Source organism: Akebia trifoliata, chromosome 1, assembly GCF_017979445.1.
Source record: "Akebia trifoliata isolate Shusen 1 chromosome 1, ASM1797944v1, whole genome shotgun sequence".
NCBI classification, from domain to species: Eukaryota; Viridiplantae; Streptophyta; class Magnoliopsida; order Ranunculales; family Lardizabalaceae; genus Akebia; species Akebia trifoliata.
Genome location: NC_141375.1, coordinates 35,979,063 through 35,998,173, shown reverse-complemented (window position 1 = coordinate 35,998,173; position 19,111 = coordinate 35,979,063). Strand labels below are relative to the sequence as shown.

Genomic DNA, 19,111 nt, shown 5'->3' with positions numbered 1-19,111 from the left:
GTCCATCCTTCAGAACTTAAGAAAAAGATAAGATTTTTAATATAAGATGAATGGATTTTGAATAGAAAAATTAAGGATTTTTTATAAGAACAAAGGAAAGATTGAGAAGGATGAATTGAAGGTGATGTTTAATAGATTAAAATAATTTTTCGTAAAGGTGTAGGACTTGTAGATGATTAGTCTTGAAAAGATTTTTATGATTGAAAATGTTGGATTTATATATGATGAAATTTAATTGATTAAAATAATTTATCATAAATGTAGTAGAATTGGCAAATGATTGATTTTTTACTTGAAGATGATTGGTTTTGGAAAGAGAAATCAAGTGTTTTGGGTGGTTGAATACTCCTGTAAATTCTTGTGTATGGGATAAAATTTTTTTTAATAAATAAATAAAATAACACATTAGTTTTACACCCTCATCAAACCTTTTGATTTAGCCCGAAAGTTTGATTATTAACGACTTTTCTGGTTGAAAAAATTACAATAATCTTTAGAAATTATTTTGGGATGACTAAATTAAAATTATACTCATGACTTGCAAAAATGTGAAGCTGACTTGATTCAATGATTTGAATAGTCAATTTTGTAAAAATTAATCATAATTATCATCAAAGTTGTACACTCTATTAAGTAACATGTTTAACAATTAAAAAATAAATAAATTAGGCACTCCACTCGCCTGGATTAGATATCAAATGATAAGAATTACGAACTCAATCAACACATCTAAAAGATAAACATTTTCCTTATTAACATAATAAGATTCTAAGTCTTATGAAAGGTGGTTTTCATCAAATGGATTATCACATTAAAAATCTAAAATCACAGTCTAAGTTTATTTGAAAAACTCATATCCTAAAAGTAGAAATAAAAAAAAAAAAATTTTATCTAAGATTTTTAAAATGAACAGCTACCTGAAGTAGTTTTTGGATGCCACTACATGAGCATTAATGGGGGGTGATTATAGCTAAATATCTGGCGTTAGTATCCACTTCGGGATCCTAACACCCGATCATGGATCCAGAGTTTCAAGGACACTTGACGAATGTCCCCTGTTTGACACCTAATACAATTATAACCGTGTCATTAAGAGATCAAGTCAAATGTTTAAAACAGGAGAATGGAGAGAGGAGCTTCATTCAGTTAGTTTTTTCTGTTGTTAAGGTTAGGAGGTTCGGCGTAGGCCGCAAAAAACACAGACAAAGAGAAAGAGAAACACAGACACACACACACACACACACACACACACACACAGAAAGATCTACATTTTCCTCCTCTGTCTTTGTTGGCGGTGGTGGTGGTGATTTAATTAGAATCGCAACCACCACATCTCCTCATCATGGAAGATCAACATGTCTATACTTCCACCGCCGTAGCAATAGACAAGGACAAAAACAGCCAATTAGCTGTTAAATGGGCCATCGATAACCTCCTCAACAACAGCAACAACAATGATTTACTCCTCATCCATGTCAGGCCCCGAAATAATCGTAGGTACCTCTCCCTCTTTCATCATCATCATCATCATCATAATCATCATCACCACCACCTTTTGGTGCGAACTTTACAGAAAATCTCGATGCAGATGCCAATCGCGAACAAATAGAATCCGAGACTGAACAGTTTTTTCTACCCTTCCGTGGATTCTGTGCTCGCAAAAAGGTACATCGTTATGCTTGTTAATGTTTCACAACATGAGTTTATGCTGTTTGTTTGATCTTTTGATATAATGGGCCATTATCCCATTCTCAACAACAACGTTCGGCTGAGATGAAAATATATTCCTAAGATTCTCATAAAAAAACGTATCCCTAGGAAAAGAATTGTGTTTTCTCATTACTTTTGTTCGTCCAACTTGTTTAAGGTTAGGTGGGAAGCCCTTTACATGGAGAGTATAACCTTGGGATAATTTCAATTTGATAAGTTTAACCGTGTAATTTTGAGCTTACGTAGCTTAATAGATTGATATGAACATCATAAGTTGTCTTGTAATAAAATCAATTGTTGCTGATAGCTCCTTCTCGGTTCCTTCTTCCATAACTCAAGCTCGGAGAAGAAAGACATAAGAGGTATCTATATGGACCGTTTGACCGTATGAATAATAAAAATCAATGCAAAATGATTTTGGGGAGCTATAATTGATTTTGAAAATGAAATTCAATCTTAGATGAAGGTTAAAATTTATTTTCTATGGAAAAAATCTCAATCAAACACCAGAAAATATGATTTTCCTGAAAAATGGAATTTCCACCCATTTTCCATGTGCAATCAAACATGCCCTAGAGACATACCAATGGCACAAATTGTTGATGAATCAATGTGTGATGAGTGATCCATCATTTGAGGCTACACTACAATGGCCTATGAATGTGCTTGAAGGTATTAGGGTTGGCCCACCAATCAAGTTTGATGGGATCCTTTCTAATCAAACAATTATGCTTAACGTCCGCAAACCACCACTAGAAACACGAGTCCAACATTCCTATATATTATCACAAAGCTTGATGTCATCCATTTAAAATGTTTTGTTGCATGAATTTTTGTTTAAATTATCTCTTGACTAATCTACATAGAAGTAAATATATAGGTTTTCTTTTTTTCCTTTCAATTGGTAAGCAAAAAATTAGTATTTGTGCAATGTTATCCACGCTTTCTACAATAGAAGTTTAATGATTTTTTGACTCCCCCTCTACTCTCCTGACATGACATGTAATAGTATCATAGATTTCTCAATGACATATGTTTATGGGAATGTGTAGTTGTGCATCCCGAGGAAAGAAAATTTATGATCCTATCACATGCCACGTTGGGAGAGTAGAGCGGGAGTATGTCAGAGGGTGGAGTTAGAAAATCACGACTCATAATTGAAGATGTGATTCTGAACATAGTGGAATGAAAGAACAAGATTCCTTTATCCCCTTTCAAATCCTAGGGATAGCTTTGTTGATGACGATGATCCTGGCATGATTCAAAATTGGAGCTTATATCTATCTTAAAGGGCTTTATATTTCATGTTCAACTTGATTTTTATGATTTGCAAGTATAAATTTTTCCAAATTCGTGGTGAGGCATTTTTTGTTTTATTTCCTTGTCAACTATCTGAGCAAGCCGGCCCATTGATAGCCTTAAATGAACCTTCATTTCACAAACTCCTACAAGATCTTAGTCAGCACTTCGTATTGGATCAACCCTGATTATGATGGATGGTGAGGATTTCAGGTCAATGAGAGGGAGGCGGTCCTTGATGGCACTGACGTTGGGAAGGCACTTGTTAGTTACATCAATAGCAACCGCATCACCAATATTGTTGTGGGTGCATCAAGTAGGAGTGCTCTTGCAAGGTCTCTTCCTTTCTCACCCACACACAAGGTCTCTTACTAAAATTCACTGCCCCCCAGTGGATTATCAGTATCACATTGGTAATTCAACAATACAACCTTCTAGATTTGATGGAAAAATTCAGATTTTTTAATATTTTTTAAACTTTGTCCAATGTCTTGAAAATGGACAGTCACTGAATTCCCAAATTAAAAAAAATTAATCTTCACAGTTGAGTTTTAATTTTTAAATTTTGGAGTTTAGTAGTTGTTCATTTTCAATACCTTAGTTCAAGTTCAACTAGAAGGCTTTGGTGTTGGATGGCCAATTTGATAATTATAGTAAGAGTCGTGATAATCTGACTACCCCATATGGCAAACTCAATCGCCTACGTGACGTGACAAGTTCAGAAATTGTTAATTTGTGCTCCTCGGAATACACAATTCCCTCGGGATACATTTTTTTAATGGGGAAGTGCAATTGTGTATACCGAGGAGCACAGATCAATGGTTTCCGAGTTTGTCACGTCAGGGTAGTTAATTGAATTTGCCACGTGGGATAGTCAAATTATCACGATTCTTATAGTAATATTTGAAATCTTTCCAAGTTAGTCAGACTAGTCTCAATATGAAAAATAAAAACTCATGTGGGGGTGTGTAATTAAGCAGGAAGTTTAGGACCCCAGATGTGGGAACTTCATTAACCAAATCAGCACCAGAATTCTGTGCGGTGCACGTAATATCGAAAGGAAAGTTGTCAAACGTCCGACAGGCGAATCGTCCTGTACCCAACACTGCGACTCCACCCAGGCAGCCAACTCCCGTGATTCTTCCACCTGATCGTAACGATCAAGAAGATTTCGTCAGGTATCTATGCTAAATTCAACTGTCATAACTAACTACTTAACTGTCACTGGGCCCACCAACTCAGATTATGTATGATAATTATAAAAAAAAAAAAAAACAGATCACCTTTCGCGGTTGCGAGTGGGAAGGGAAATTGGAGAGGTGCGGTTGTTCCTGATAGAAGGTCTACGGATAGGAATGGTAATGATTACATGCGAACTCCTCAAAGGGATATACCTCTGTCCACTGCCAAGACTGCTCCCACCAATCTATTGATGGAAAGTTATGATCTCGTGATGCAAACACCACCCAGGTCATCCCATAGTCGTGATTCCATCTCGGAAGACATTGATTTTTCTGGATCTCTAGGTTTTGGATCTATGGATATCACTGCTGATAATCTTGAATTTACTGTCAAATCCGAAAGTCCTCAAGCTTCCTTCTCTTCACCTCCCTCTGTAAGTGCAATCCACTTTATATTTAAAATTAATTAAAGTCAATCCAAGATTCCATAGAATCCTGAATCTACCAATCACAGGAACCACGTGTATTGAGGGAATGTAGAATAATGATGAATGCACGCACTTGGGTACGTGGCTGATGTGGTAAGATCACAGAACCGCTCATCTTTTTCCTGTGTATCCCGATGAAAATGATCTATGGTTCCATCCCCTTGCCATGTCATCCGCGTATCAAGACCACCAGCATTCATCATGACTCTTAATATATATATTTGAAGATTAAGAGAGTGGGGCGGGGTTAGGCAGACCCCCACTATTACAATCTGTACTAGGTCTGCCCACAAGCATCCTTCCTTTTGTATATATTTAGTGGGGTGGGCACACGTTAAAGTGCAATAAATACACTTTGGAAATTGAATTTTGTACTGAAATGCCCTTTAAAAAATTATTTTTTTATATACCAAAATACCCCCAAATGCTTATCCCAAGGTGTATTTACTGCACTTTAACGTGTGCCCTAACAATATCCTATTTAGTGAAGGAACAATGCTAGGATGACTTTGCAGGACATTGTGTTCGATGCAGAGTTGACGTGAAAGTGTGCTCAGAACCATAGATGCTTTTCACTTGTATATCAAGGAAAGCATCTATGGTTCTGAGCACACCTCCACATCAATGCAGTATTACCACATAGGGTGTGTTGTATTGCTATCAAGCATCTATGGTTCTGAGCACACCTCCACATTAATGCAGTATTACCACATAGGGTGTGTTGTATTGCTATCAAGCATCTATGGTTCTTGCTTTTATATGAATGAATCTTTGCTTAGAAAAAAAATAAGTCGCTTTAGCGTTTTCCTTAATGAAGACAAATTTTTTGCTCACATTAAAAGTCAATATAAATTTTCATGATTCCCATCGATCAATCGTACAACCCTTGACGTGGGTAGTTCCGTAAATTGGAGTTGCCTTCAATACACACGGTTTCTTGTGATTGGTTAAACTGAGATTTTGTGAAATCTTTTATTGACTTTCTTGTGAGATTTTTTTTTCTTGTTTATTGAATGTTAAGCATAACCGCCTTTGGGATAACTTTCTTGACAGCGAGAGATTGAGGCAGAGATGAAGAGACTAAAGCTAGAGCTAAAGCAAACCATAGACATGTATAGTACAGCTTGCAAAGAAGCAATCTCAGCCAAAAAAAAGGTATGATAATATGAATCATGCACACTTTGGTTTATTATATATATAGAACCTAAAGGTGCCAACTTAGCTAAGTTTGTAAAGACGTGTGGTGTGTTGATACCACGATCTAGGTTTAAATCCTGTTGAATATATATATATATATATATATATATATATATATATATATATATATATATATATATATATATATATCAAGATCTAGGTTTAAATCCTGTTGAATATATATATATATATATATATATATATATATATATATATATATATATATATATATATATATATTATCCTAACCATCATCAAGGACAAGATTTGGAAAATGGCGTTAATGCGGGGACATTGCACCAATTAATGAATGATGTGACAATTTCAGGCTAAAGAGCTTCATCAATGGAAGTTAGAGGAAGGTCGTAAATTTGAGCAAGCCAGGCTGGCAGAAGGGGCAGCCCTTGCAATGGCTGAGATGGAGAAGGCCAAGTGTAAGGCTGCGATAGAGGCAGCCACGGCTGCTCAAAGGCTAGCTGAACTGGAGGCGCAGAAGAGAAAGAATGCAGAGGCTAAGGCGAAGCTGGAGGCAGCAGAGAAGAAGAGAGCATTGGATGTTTTAGCCAATAATGATGTTCGGTATAGGAAATACACCATAGAAGAGATCGAAACAGCCACGGATTACTTCTCGGAATCTTTAAAGATTGGTGAAGGTGGATATGGGCCAGTTTATAGGGCCACACTCGATCACACTCCAGTGGCCATTAAGGTTTTAAGACCAGATGCAGCACAAGGAAGGCAGCAATTCCAGCAAGAGGTATATCCAAGTAGTGATGGAATAAACATACATACATCTCTATTAAAAAAAAAAAATACAAAATTGGGCATGGAAAATAAATAAAAAATGGGTATTATCCATTTTCATAAATACCTTTTTTATTTTTATTTTTTTATATACAGAGATTGATAAATCGGTGAATTAATTTGTTGTTGTTGTTGTTTAAAAGCTGCAAAATCCAAGCTAATCATAATAAGAGTATAACTTTTGATTCAGACATCCATTTAACTATTATTATATATGCTTTTGGGATAGTTGGCGAAGATCTGTTTCTTGTGTTCTTGAGCTAACATGACAATTTTTACACTTAGGTATATAATATTTCATATGATAACTGTAGAAGCATAGTAAATAAAATGAGATTCTGAAACCAGTTTCTAAAACTTATGTATGTATGTATGTATGTATGTATGTATGTATGTATGCATGTGTATGCCATCATCAATCTAATGTTTTCGTCTTTGCTATATATTGAACATGATAATGTAGGTTGAAGTATTGTGCTGCATCCGACATCCAAACATGGTTCTATTGCTAGGTGCCTGCCCTGAATTCGGATGTTTGGTTTATGAATACATGGACAATGGTAGCTTAGAAGACAGGATTTTCCGGAGGGGGAACAGTCCTCCAATCCCATGGAGGACACGTTTCAAAATAGCAGCAGAAATTGCAACTGGACTATTATTCCTTCACCAAAGCAAGCCAGAACCCCTTGTACATAGGGATCTTAAGCCTGCTAACATTCTTCTCGATCGCAACTACGTGAGTAAGATCAGCGATGTTGGCTTGGCACGACTAGTTCCACCCTCCGTAGCCGATTCTGTCACACAATATCACATGACATCTGCGGCTGGAACGTTTTGCTACATTGATCCAGAGTACCAACAAACAGGCATGTTAGGGACCAAGTCTGACATATACTCCTTGGGAATAATGTTGCTTCAAATTATAACTGCAAAGCCTCCAATGGGTCTTACCCACTATGTCGCGAGGGCTATTGACAAAGGAACCTTTTCAGAGTTCCTTGATCCAGCAATATCGAACTGGCCCATGGAGGATACTCTAACCTATGCCAAGATCGCACTGAAGTGCGCTGAACTTAGGAGGAAGGACAGACCAGACCTTGGATCAGATGTATTACCTGAGCTCAATCGGTTGAGGGATTTGGGGATCAATGAAGCTAGTAGCAGCAACAGCATTGGCTATGGACCGTATTCTTATAACATAAGTTCACTTGCAAGGTTCTCAACATATGCAAGTCAGGTTAGCCTATTTACTAATCGAACTTGTTTAATTGTTTGACAAATAGGTTTATTTTAGACAATCATAGAGCATTTACAACCTAGTGTACAAATGAACACTAGCATTAAGGTTGCAAACGATGCCAGATAATTGTCCACCCTATTAACTAGCCCTTTTGAAGTAAACAGAATATTTCCTTGATTTGAGAAATAGGTAGTTGTACGTTCTGCTAATAATGATATGAGCTAATAGAACTGATAACCCCCTAATTAACAATCCTATAGTGTTGGATTCTCTTAAAACTCTTACTGTTTCATTGTAAGATTTTGGTCATACATTTGATGCTCTTTGAAGCTAGAAAAATCCCAAAAAGCAAAAATTGCGAAAGTTTCCAAACTTGTCAAATACACATGGCAACAACTTATTGATGTTGGACACTATACTTGATAAACACTTCTTTATATGTATATTTTGATTATGTGAAATCAGGAACCACTGAAGAGCACTCCTAACGCACATAGATTTACTTCGGAAGAGGTTGGCAGAAGCTCAAGTCCAAGACCAATAAATGGAATGGGAAGGCTATTGCCCAGAAGGTCGACAGAATACGATGGAGCCAAACAATAGAATGTAAATCAAATAAAGAAGGGTATGTGTGTAATTGGAAATTGAACAAGTATTCCACATAAAAGGTTCATGGAAGGCCTTCCTTTATTTTGTATTTTATTCTGTAATGTGGAACTCAATTTCTCTAATCTCTGAGGAAAATTGTCGTAAAGTCTAAATCTCGATGAAAATAGAGGTTTTTTTCCAATTTCTATGGAAATAAAGTGTAAAAAGGTAAGTTTGAACGGTTTTAGAATTTCTTTTAAAGAAATAACCAACGACATGATGATTGGGACGCAGTGTTTCGTGAATATGTTGTAGAAATCGTTTTACAATAGTGGCTACTTCGATGCTCTAGTGATTGCTTTCATATTGAAACGAGTATTTCTATGATGTATAGAAAGAACATAATCAGGATAATGTCGCACAAGCTTATGAACAAATAGTAATGAATCAGTACCCCTTGTTATAGTCTTCCATTAAGAAAAGATAACAAACTTTTGATTCTTACTAAATCACTGGTAGGTCTATATCTTGGTGGAACCAAATAACTCTCCATGATTTGACCATAAAGTGAGGTGTAAAAGGTAGATTTGAAAGATTTTAAGATTTGCTTCTAAAAAGAAATGATGAGAAAAAAATGATTGGTTGAAAAGTAAAAAATTGATGATGACGATTACGATGATGATGATGATATGTGGGGGGAAATTCTCAAATATAGACATGTGGTTCGAATGATGCTCAGAAGTATGGACTTGAAGCTCGGATAGACTGCTGTATGGGCCCAGTTGATTAGACTCCTTGGATGCACGGACACTCAGTTCGAACCTGCACCACCAATCCATCAAGTAGCCCGGATGGCGTATTCTGTGGATATCAAGTGCCAGTATAGGTCGGCAAGACGAGTCTGACAGATGTGCCATTGATTGGCAGTTTTGACAACCCATACTATGTCAGATCAGCTCTGATTATTCCAGGACTGACAGAGCAGTTATAACTACTCCTGCAGCTGACGTGTCAGAGAGTGAGCTAACTACCCAGAGAGTAAGCTAACTGCTCTGAGTCACTTCAAAGAACGGCACTGAAAACGATCAAGTTGGATGCTTATAAAAGGAAGAGGACCATGGGCAAAAAAAATGTCTTCTTTTTTTGGCTTCTTCTCTCTGAATTAGATTAATATTTTTAGACCTAACTTTCATAATGTCTAACTTGATCGTCGGAGTGGGCTAATTTGCAGGTCCGCCCGAGCAAAGAGAGGAAGGAAAAGTGTAGAGCAAAATCTTACATCTACATGATATATAGTAGGGTGCACACTACTATAGTAATCACATTGATATTTTAAAAAGAGTAATGCTGGGGTGACACCGGGATTTACTACGATTCTCACATCTGATGTGGAGTTGGGCAGATATCCGTGGATACTTTTTACTCATCTCTTGAGAAAACACATCTATGGCTATCACATCAATGCAGTGAAAAACAGTCCCCTAACGATTTTTCTTTTAAAACTCACTTCAATATATTTCAAATGAGAAATCATTTCCTTGCTAAGATAGAGGAAAAAATGACTTTACTAAGACATCGAGATGGGTAAACAAGACCTTGAGATTTATTTTCTAATCTCGAGGAATATTTGAGCATCTCGAGGCCTTTTTTTAAACGGTGGATGAGACTTAGGAAGGTCTCTTTTCCTCACTATCTTAGTAAGGCTAGTCGGACCCTTTCATATAGATGGGTCCAAATGTCCAATACTCTGAATTCAAGGTTATTTTAGTAATAATACCCAAGCACTCTGTGTATAAAGTATAAAGTATAAACCTCCTGTCTGTACTCTGTAGTTCTGTTGCCATTTCAAACCCCAATCTCAGGCTTTCTTCTACAAGAGAGAATCCAAAGGAAAGGTGAGAGAGAGAGGAATGGGAGCTCCGAAGCAGAAATGGACTTCGGAAGAAGAAGAAGCCCTACGAGCGGGAGTGGCCAAGCATGGAACTGGAAAATGGAAGAACATCCAGAAAGATCCAGAATTCGGTCACTGTCTCTCTGCTCGCTCCAACATTGATTTAAAGGTCTCTTTTTTTATTTTTTTTTCAACTTTTAATCATTCTCTCTCCCTCTCTCTCTCTCAATTTCGTTTTTTGCTTGATTTTTAACTTATGTGGGAGTTCTATCGATGATTTTTTATTATTTTATCGTAATTTTTTGTTTTATTTTGTTTATATTTTTAAGATTCTCGTTAGGTTTTTCAGTTTATTGAGTACAGTCTCCCTAGCATTTTAAAAAACCCTAATTGTAATATATCAATTCACATGATATCGCTCTCTACGACCCCCTTAAATTTGAATTGGCAACGACTTGAAGTCAGCAAATTAATGGCGATTTTAACAATAGAATGTGTTTTGGGATATATTAGATTTAAAAAAATGTTTTATGGTTTAAGCATGCACAGTAGCACTGTTTTCTTTGCTGTGACGTAGTGAAGAATTGCTTACTGTGTGCCTTTAAAGATGATGCCAGGGGTAATTATTGGACCATTCATAGTCATTTGAACGCTGAACGTGTCAACTTAGCTATAAGTTGTTAAGGTTTGTAAGTCTTGATACCATGACCTAGGTTCAAAATCTGCCTTCACCCATTAACTCGCGTGCTTGCCTAGCATGTTTGGCATCACTGCTTCTTCATCTTTATTTCTCATCGGTATGTCATATGCCACTATTGGTGATAAAACTCTTTTTTTTTTTTTTTTAATTCGATTGAAACAACGGGGCAACTTATGATCATGGGCATTGTTGTTTATGTGCATATGTTATTATATTTAGTTTCTGTATTACTACCTGGAGTCTGGCTTTTGCTTGCCTTCTTGTGTTGTTCTTATTTAAAATTCCGATAAGTTATCAGGCATTCTATCTACTTCTTCATTGATTCTCCTTTTGCTCACTCTCAGGACAAATGGCGGAATATGAGTGTTAGTGCCAACGGTCAGGGCTCAAGGGATAAACTAAGGGCACCGAAGTTAAAGGCGCTTCCAGCCCCACCATTGTCCACTTGTCAGACTCCTGGTTCCTCCACTCCTCTTGCACAGAATTCATCGGCAGGTGCAGTCGTAGATTCTTCCAAGAGTGTACAAGATGGGAAATCTGCTCCTCGGTACCCCCCCCCCCCCCTTATTCCTTTTTCTCTTTCACACTTTATGCATGTTACCCATATGGATTTTTTTGGTTATTGAGGTACTTTCTTGTAATTTCCTTGGGGCCTCCCTTTGCATGTGTTGCTTTTTTTTCATGTCACTGTCACTAAACTACAGTATAAAGGGAAGCTAATACCAAGAGACAATTTGAAGCTTAGTAAACTTTATAATTGAAAAGGGTGTTTATTTGGTACATTGACGAGAATTGAATAGTATAACATAGGAAGATCTTTTATCCATACGAAATCAAAAATGGAATTCCTGATCCAATCAAGAATCCCGTTGAATTGATCATTCTTTTTCAGTCTTTCTTTTCTATAACCTATCGTCTTCCTTATAAATCATCAGATGAGATATTAAGAGTCTTCGTCATTTTTTATCATCAACTTGTTATATTAGAAACACTTTGGAGGGAATTGTAGTCATTAGCTAAAAAGCAAGGCATTATTGTCTGAAAGTCCTGTAACTTAAAGTTTCGCCAGATTCCCTCAAATGCTAGATGTGGGAAGCTGGTTTTGGCAGCTTCTACGTTTGGTGGGAAGTGCATCTCAGTTCTGTTGCCAAACAGTAATTTAAACGTGCTTTAGAGGGTCTCAAGTGCTTCCAGCACTTTCCAAACGTGTCCCAAACACAAACTTAGTTTTTTTTTTCTTTTCCATTGATCAAGGACATCAGTTGTTAGCAAGATCACGGTGAGTTCAAGGGAGTAAACCTAGAACATGGGAACAACAGTTCACATGTCTTACCAACTTAGCTAAGTTGGCAATTCAAGTTTGCATCCCTTTCAAACATGAAAAATTCTGAATATCTCCTATAATTTTAAGTAGGATCAATTTGTATGTTCCAGCTTGAGGGGAAACATGAGTTATCTGAATGTATTGCCTCCTTTGTTAATAAACACATTTTTCTTGTTTACCATCTTATTTATGAACACATGCCATGATTGCTGAATCTCTTTAAGTATTATATATTAAGACTCGGAGGCAACCCCCCTTTTCTCCCTGTTACTTTTATTTTTCAACGACTGTTTTCATGAATTACTCTTTTTTATTACTTCATTTAACAGGTACAATGCAATGGTTTTTGAAGCACTTTCAACCATGAAAGATCCAAATGGATCGGATATTAGTGCCATCATTGGTTTTATTGAGGTTAGATGCACATCTCTTGTATTCTTTACTGCCTCATATATATTTTTTTCCATATACTATACCATGGGAAAATTTCATTTTGGAGGGAGCTGTACATTTGGGTAAAGCAGTTCCATGGTTCTGTCGCTGTTGGAAATAAATGGGCAATTACAACATTGAGACATGCATATTTGATGTAGCTACTGCTTCTCTATATCCACTTGAATAAGAGGAGTAATGTTGGAGTTATTTTAAGATGCAGAGCTATAGTTCAGGCTTCCAAAATGATAAACGATTATGATCACAATTGATGACCCCAAGTTAAACCCAAGTCAAAATCAAATCATCGTATCTGGGTTCACTGAATGCATCATATTACACTATTCAATTCTCTACGAAACTATAGCTTCTATTAATTCTTGTCATATCTAGTCTTTTTTCATCTTTTTTTATACTATTTTAAACACACCCATATTACAAAGTGGATAACATTTTGCACCACTTAAAGCTAATGAACAATTGATGGATGAACTGACTGTTACATGTTGAGATCGAGGTTTTTCGTATAAATTAACCTTGGGTTTTTGTAATAAATACTTTATTTTAGTATAGCTACAAGGTGCTCATGAAATCAATTGAACATGCTGAAAGTTTGTTAGATCTTTCTAGTTAATATAGTTGTAAAATGGTCATCAATTTTTAGGATAACTATTCTTGTTAGTCAATATCCCTTGATCTTCGAGTTTAAATTAATGGTCAGTGTCTCATGTTTTCTTAAACTTTAATGCAGCAAAGGCATGAAGTGCCACCAAACTTTAGAAGGTTGCTAAGTTCAAAGTTGAGACGGCTTGTTGCCCAGGACAAACTTGAAAAGGTGAATATTTTCCCATATCTTTAAAGTAAGTATTTGACCAACCCATAGTTTTGGATGATGGATGAATCTAGTTGGTTATCTGCTAACCCTTTTCCTTATGCATGTTTATTTGTTCTAAATCGTCCTGCAATGCATCGCAATACTTATTCACTAATTCATGTTGGCACCCAATTACAATGAAGATGTTTTATGCTTTTGCTTTTCTTCACACTACCTTGATTTATTGAGATGATTACGCTTTTAGTCGCTGCATCATAATTCCTTTTGTTTTGTAGAAATTCATTTAGCATGTAGTTAGGATTTGCTTTCTTGTTATTGTTAAGATCCTGAGCATTTTTTATTTTTTTTTTTGCTTTTAAAAGTGTAACTTTAATTTGCTCCTCCATCATCAAGGGTTGTTCCAATGAAGATAGGAGTCCTTCCTATATGTCCACTGCCTGGATAGACTCTTCAGACAGTAATTTCTCCTGTCGAACAAAAGCTAGTTAGTGGTGAAAGGCTTTATCATTACGTAAAGAGTGTCATATTTGGTATTTCAACTCTAATTATGTTATACTGGCAATTCGGTATTGTGAACTTAAGTATCCATATTTGGGAATGTAGCTGCAGATGGTGTTTATACCCAAGGTTTTAAGTCTCATTCTATAGCAAAAAAAAAAAAAAAAATTATCAGAAGAAAAAACGAAATGGTCTTGACTGATCCATCCTGGAAATATTCAATATTTTGGTTTCGAAATCGATGTGTCCTTCCAGTCTCAGTTGAAATTGGAATGTTCTTCCGAAACACAAGAAACATTGAACCATGTTTCTACCTACTTAATTCTAATTTCAGTTTTCTTAATTTTTCTTTTTGATAAATTTTAGTTACCTTATTTTCCGCACCGTCATTAAAGTGTAGGTCCAGAACTTCTATAAGATAAAAAAAGATACCTTTTTCGGAACAAGAACACCAACCCCTAAACAGAAAGATGCCCGCCCAAGGCAGTCACAGAACCCTCAAACGTCAGCTGACATGGTAGAAGAAGCAGCGATCACTGCTGCCTACAAGATAGCCGATGCAGAAAATAAGTCATTTGTGGCATCCGAGGCAGTTAAGGAGGCTGATAGGGTTGCAAAGATGGCAGAAGACACAGATTCATTGCTACAACTAGCGAAAGAGATATTCGAACAATGTAATAAAGATAGCTCAACATCCTTTTTTTTTAATAACAATTCTAACGTCCTACATGTTTTCTTTTTTTCCTGGACTCTGATAAAAATATGTTGATTTCTTTTTTATTGTTACAGGCTCTCGGGGTGAAATCGTGCTCATGGCCTAAGCTGTTGATTAAGGTGTGTTACTAAAAGCAAAGAAATAGGCCTTCAACTGTTTGAATTTGTATATTAGTTCTTGTTCAAACAAGTAGACTTGGGTTTGTTTGGCTAACCAAAATATGCATATAATCTGTAAACAATAATATGTAGATTTGATTCCTGTTTCCCAAAAAAACGTTTTGATGGTGATCATTAGGGACATTTTTTTAACATGGAACCAACCTGATTTAAATCAATGATTGATCAATCTTTTATTTTTCTCTGGCGTAGAACTGTTAAGAAATGGGCGCCATCCTCATACTGGAAACATATTTTGAAATAATGATATAAAAAGTACTAGATTTTTCTCATTGTGTTTGTGTTGTACATTGTAGTAGTAGTTCTATGTAAACATTTTCTCGTTTGAACCTCATCATTCACATTAAGGTTATGCCATAATAAGGCAATTGAGATGATTTGAATACATTTAATAAAGATTGATTAGTCCTAGCTAATTAAAAGCAATATGCAAGTTGAAGGTTTTAAACGATTGACAAGAAGTGTTCTAAAAGAACGTGGATTGAGATGGTAAAACGAGGATATGAGCACTCTTTCAAAGGTTAAAGACATGGTTCTATATAGAATTGAATGGAGAACAGGATGAGCTGACTTGGATAAAACAAGAAGCATTTAAATGTCTTCTGTTTTTTTTTTTTTTAATATCCGTTTTCCCTATCAATTATAAGTTCTAACGATTTATCCAAATACCCATATCCTTTTATAGCAATGGTGCTTATGCGTTCATAAATAACGTGATCGTTATTTACTTGATGGTAAATTGACAACATCATCATCATTCAGTTGTGTGCAAAACGACCCTTACAGAAAAATTGCACAAATAACAAAGAGAGAGATGCCTTTTAATTTAATTTAAAGAACTCCCGCTCTTAAATTATAGAAATCAAACAAGAGTTTGGGGTAACTGGCGCTAGAAAGGAGGACGAAGTCCCAGTGATTTAATTAATTTGTTATATCGCGAACAAACATTTGTCGACGGTGATTTTCATTCTCAGCTTGAATGCCAAATTTGATAAGGTTATAAGTTTTAAAGGAGACTTATTTTTTCATTTTTCCATTTTTTTTCCCGTAAGGATGACCTTCACCTTCACGCAAAACTCATCTTCACCAAAAATTGGTCATTCAAAAGCTTGAATGATTATCCTAAGCCCGGCCTATTCACACCTCTACCTGTCTAGAGGTACCCCTCTTCGGTGGTTCATATTCTTTATCTGGGGCATATCCATAGACCTCAGTATTCTCTAAGAGATTACAAAAATGACTTAAATGCCTGTCTTCAACCTCTAGCCAGACCTCGTCTTCAATACATCATCTTCACCCATTTGAAGAAAGCTATAGATTTTTCTGCCCAAAAATCGAAGTCTCGTCTTTCTCCAAAATTCTTATCACGTTGAAAAGATTTAATATGACAAAGAATATAGCTGTATTTTAGAGAAAAAAATACAGGCTTTGACAATGCTACAGCAAGCAACAGCATCCAGGAACTGATGCCATGGAAGCGATGGGTAAAGATCTTTATAAACAATAACAACAGCAACAATAAAACCTTATCCCAAAGAATTGAGGTCAGCTAAACGGCTCTTGTCCCTCCATTCCACCAAAACCAACATTACCAGTCACAAGACCAGATAAAGAAGGGTTGCATCAGATTAGCAACCGGTGTAAAAATCCACCGCCCCTTAACATGGATCATGATCAGACATTACAAAAATCTTTACAGACTAACAGTAAATAATACATGAATCCGTGAGTTAACGGTCTACTGGGCACAAGTATAGCCATAGACTTCTAAAGATATGGACATTGTTCCAAGAAATATAATCTATCAACCCAAAGATCTGTATGTCAGCACTGTTGGCTCTTCATCACTACAGATAATGAAACACAATAATCCAAATAGAATACGGTAGTTAGGGGAAATCAGTATACCAAACTGAATCCGATAAGCTAATTGATTAGTTTAAAGAAAATACAATAAACCACTGGAAACAAAGAAATGAAATGTTCTTGAGAACTACAGAAGCAGGAATTAACACAAGTGGCAAAAATACTTTCCAGTAATCACTTCAACCATACGGCAAATAGTACTTTGTTAGAAAGAAGAGAAAGGACACACAAACAAGAAAGAAAACAAAAGGGGATACAAAATCGGAAAAGACTCTCCAAAACCCAAACTTTATTTCAGTTCTAACTTGGAATTTGCAGGTCCAAACATCACCTAAGATTCAGAAAAATAGAAGTTAATTGAATTCAGCCCAATGACTATTTCAACAAACTTCAGCCAGCCCACGCCATAAAATTCAACTACAAGAGCACGAGTCCAAGCTCCGATGCTTTCACGACATGCCTTATACGATAATTGTATAGATAATAGTGAAGTTGCCCATCGCCTGGCCCAAATTTCAGTTCCTTCAGGAAAGATTTGTTATGCATGATATCAAGAGCATTGAAGACGTCATAATCCATCTGTTTGGCCACGATAAGAACATCGTTCATTAACTGAAGCAATGGTGTCCGTGTGGAGACATTATAGTAAGAATAAGCTGCCTTCAAAGTCGAGTAATTCTGGTTACCAAGGATCGATGATGGAAGAGTGTAGAAGCTGCAGAAATCAGTAATCTCATGAGTCTCAGGGCTCTCAACCAAGTAACTGTCCACAACATCCTTGGTTGGAAGAAGCCAATGTTCTACATCTTTCTCGTCAAAACATGGGGCGACGAGAAATTGGCTCAAGTATTCCCTCAACAACTGAGTAACTGGAGCAACATCACACAATTCCATCTTCCTGAAACCCGGGGTGACAGTCGACTCTGGTAACTTGTAAAGTTTTATTGTTCGACTCATAGTCATCCGTGCACCAAGCCTAGAGAACCCAACATCAATAAGTTTCTTTGGGTTCAAAGATCTATGCCAATAATGGCAAGTCGATATCGGTGTTGGGAGAACCACTCCAGCTGTATAAGCCGCTTGCCAAATATTCTCTAAGTGAACCCTCCTCGTAACCTCCTTAATCATGACGGGTGCGAGTCTTTTTGATCTAAGCTTCTTATGGACGCATAAAAAGTTTATCTCCGCCATAGTAACAACTTCATCACGAACCCTTATCTTTGCGGGGACACCGGTAATGAAAGCAACGAGCTTTTTCGAAACTTTGACACGAACACCAATGTGCCAGCACTTGAAATAACCAGGAGGGCGAAGAGCCCAACGAAGAAACTCCTTTGAGTAATTGAATCTGAACATGTTTTCATCATCCTCGACATAGTTGTTGGTGAGGAGGCTGTATACCTCAGCACAAGTCTCTTCAGAATCTATGTCACAAGTGGTCCATTCATACAGATTGGGGAGCTTGTAAGGTTCTTGTTTGACTTCAGATAGAGGTGTTGGGGGTTCGATTGGACCCTCGGGCAAGCTCGTGTCGCCGAGCTCGTTAAATTGCCCAACAGGTTGGGTTTCCCAAAACGCGTGTCGCTTTCCGAGAGAAAGCGAGTCCTGAACCTTTCGGGCTAGGGTTTCAATCGAGTTTTCAGTCTCAACAGGTGAGTTTTCAATTTTATTGTTGTTAGGGTTCAGGTTTTCGCCAGGGGAACCAGGAGAGGAATTACTACCAACCATATCTACAATTAGGGCAAAAGAACAGAATTTGTGCGATCTAATAGTCTTCCTGAATCGAAAAACTTCTTTCTTCAAATGCAGAGATCTTAGGAACGCTACACACTGCCACAGATCAATAAAAATCGAATTCCAGATCGAATAAAACCAAGACAATATATAAGGAACGAGATACAAAAAAATTGAAAATCGAAACAAATCAAAACAATAAAGAAACACATAAGATCTCTGAAATATACATGGCGATTGATCAGAGAATAAAGAAAACTTACAGATTATCACCAGTCGCTTGGGATTTCTACGGAGCTTAAGAGGCCAAGTATCGGGAGATTAAAATTTGGGTTTCTTCATAGCGATTCTAGATTGGTTTCTAGGGTTTTTCGGAGATCTGCAATACATTAGGGCTTCATTTTGGGGATCAGGGTCATGTAGTAGTGAA

At 36.7% G+C, this 19,111-nt stretch overlaps 2 protein-coding genes and 1 pseudogene across 7 annotated transcripts; 2 read left to right on the top strand and 1 right to left on the bottom strand.

Annotated features, from left to right (window-relative positions):
- Positions 1-1,214: 1,214 nt before the first annotated feature.
- On the top strand, positions 1,215-8,739 carry LOC147412197 (U-box domain-containing protein 35-like). Of its 4 annotated transcripts, none has more exons than XM_086457459.1 (9): positions 1,215-1,493; positions 1,589-1,665; positions 3,223-3,344; positions 3,990-4,187; positions 4,288-4,624; positions 5,732-5,833; positions 6,204-6,632; positions 7,143-7,916; positions 8,385-8,739. In XM_086457459.1, the coding sequence occupies exons 1-9, from the start codon at positions 1,343-1,345 to the stop codon at positions 8,520-8,522; spliced, it is 2,328 nt and encodes a 775-aa protein (XP_086313585.1). In that variant the 5' UTR covers positions 1,215-1,342; the 3' UTR covers positions 8,523-8,739. The 4 variants fall into 4 exon arrangements, with proteins under 4 accessions (XP_086313585.1, XP_086313576.1, XP_086313599.1 ...); XM_086457450.1 differs by having other exon boundaries at positions 1,574-1,665; XM_086457473.1 differs by having other exon boundaries at positions 1,304-1,497.
- Positions 8,740-10,319: 1,580 nt separating this feature from the next.
- LOC147412196 (telomere repeat-binding factor 4-like) lies at positions 10,320-15,198 on the top strand. The gene is made up of 6 exons (XM_086457436.1): positions 10,320-10,567; positions 11,443-11,645; positions 12,752-12,836; positions 13,606-13,689; positions 14,588-14,861; positions 14,977-15,198. The coding sequence occupies exons 1-6, from the start codon at positions 10,418-10,420 to the stop codon at positions 15,006-15,008; spliced, it is 828 nt and encodes a 275-aa protein (XP_086313562.1). The 5' UTR covers positions 10,320-10,417; the 3' UTR covers positions 15,009-15,198.
- A 1,891-nt stretch (positions 15,199-17,089) lies between these two features.
- Positions 17,090-19,109, bottom strand: LOC147412195 (glycylpeptide N-tetradecanoyltransferase 1 pseudogene; annotated as a pseudogene). Of its 2 annotated transcripts, none has more exons than XR_015182522.1 (2): positions 18,945-19,109; positions 17,090-18,770 (listed from the first exon to the last, which is right to left on the bottom strand). The product of XR_015182522.1 is annotated as a glycylpeptide N-tetradecanoyltransferase 1 pseudogene, transcript variant X2 (transcript). The 2 variants fall into 2 exon arrangements; XR_015182521.1 differs by having other exon boundaries at positions 17,090-18,777; positions 18,945-19,108.
- Positions 19,110-19,111: the final 2 nt, after the last annotated feature.

What these genes read in the sequence shown, in the direction of transcription:
- LOC147412196 (XM_086457436.1), top strand. Translation starts at nt 10,418, where the DNA reads ATGGGAGCTCCGAAGCAGAAATGGACTTCGGAAGAAGAAGAAGCCCTA. An exon ending in CCATCATTGGTTTTATTGAG is followed by an intron (nt 12,837 to 13,605) that starts GTTAGATGCACA and finishes ACTTTAATGCAG; the next exon opens with CAAAGGCATGAAGTGCCACC. An exon ending in CCCAGGACAAACTTGAAAAG is followed by an intron (nt 13,690 to 14,587) that starts GTGAATATTTTC and finishes ATTAAAGTGTAG; the next exon opens with GTCCAGAACTTCTATAAGAT.
- LOC147412197 (XM_086457450.1), top strand. Translation starts at nt 1,343, where the DNA reads ATGGAAGATCAACATGTCTATACTTCCACCGCCGTAGCAATAGACAAG. An exon ending in GATTCTGTGCTCGCAAAAAG is followed by an intron (nt 1,666 to 3,222) that starts GTACATCGTTAT and finishes TGAGGATTTCAG; the next exon opens with GTCAATGAGAGGGAGGCGGT. An exon ending in CCTTCTCTTCACCTCCCTCT is followed by an intron (nt 4,625 to 5,731) that starts GTAAGTGCAATC and finishes CTTTCTTGACAG; the next exon opens with CGAGAGATTGAGGCAGAGAT.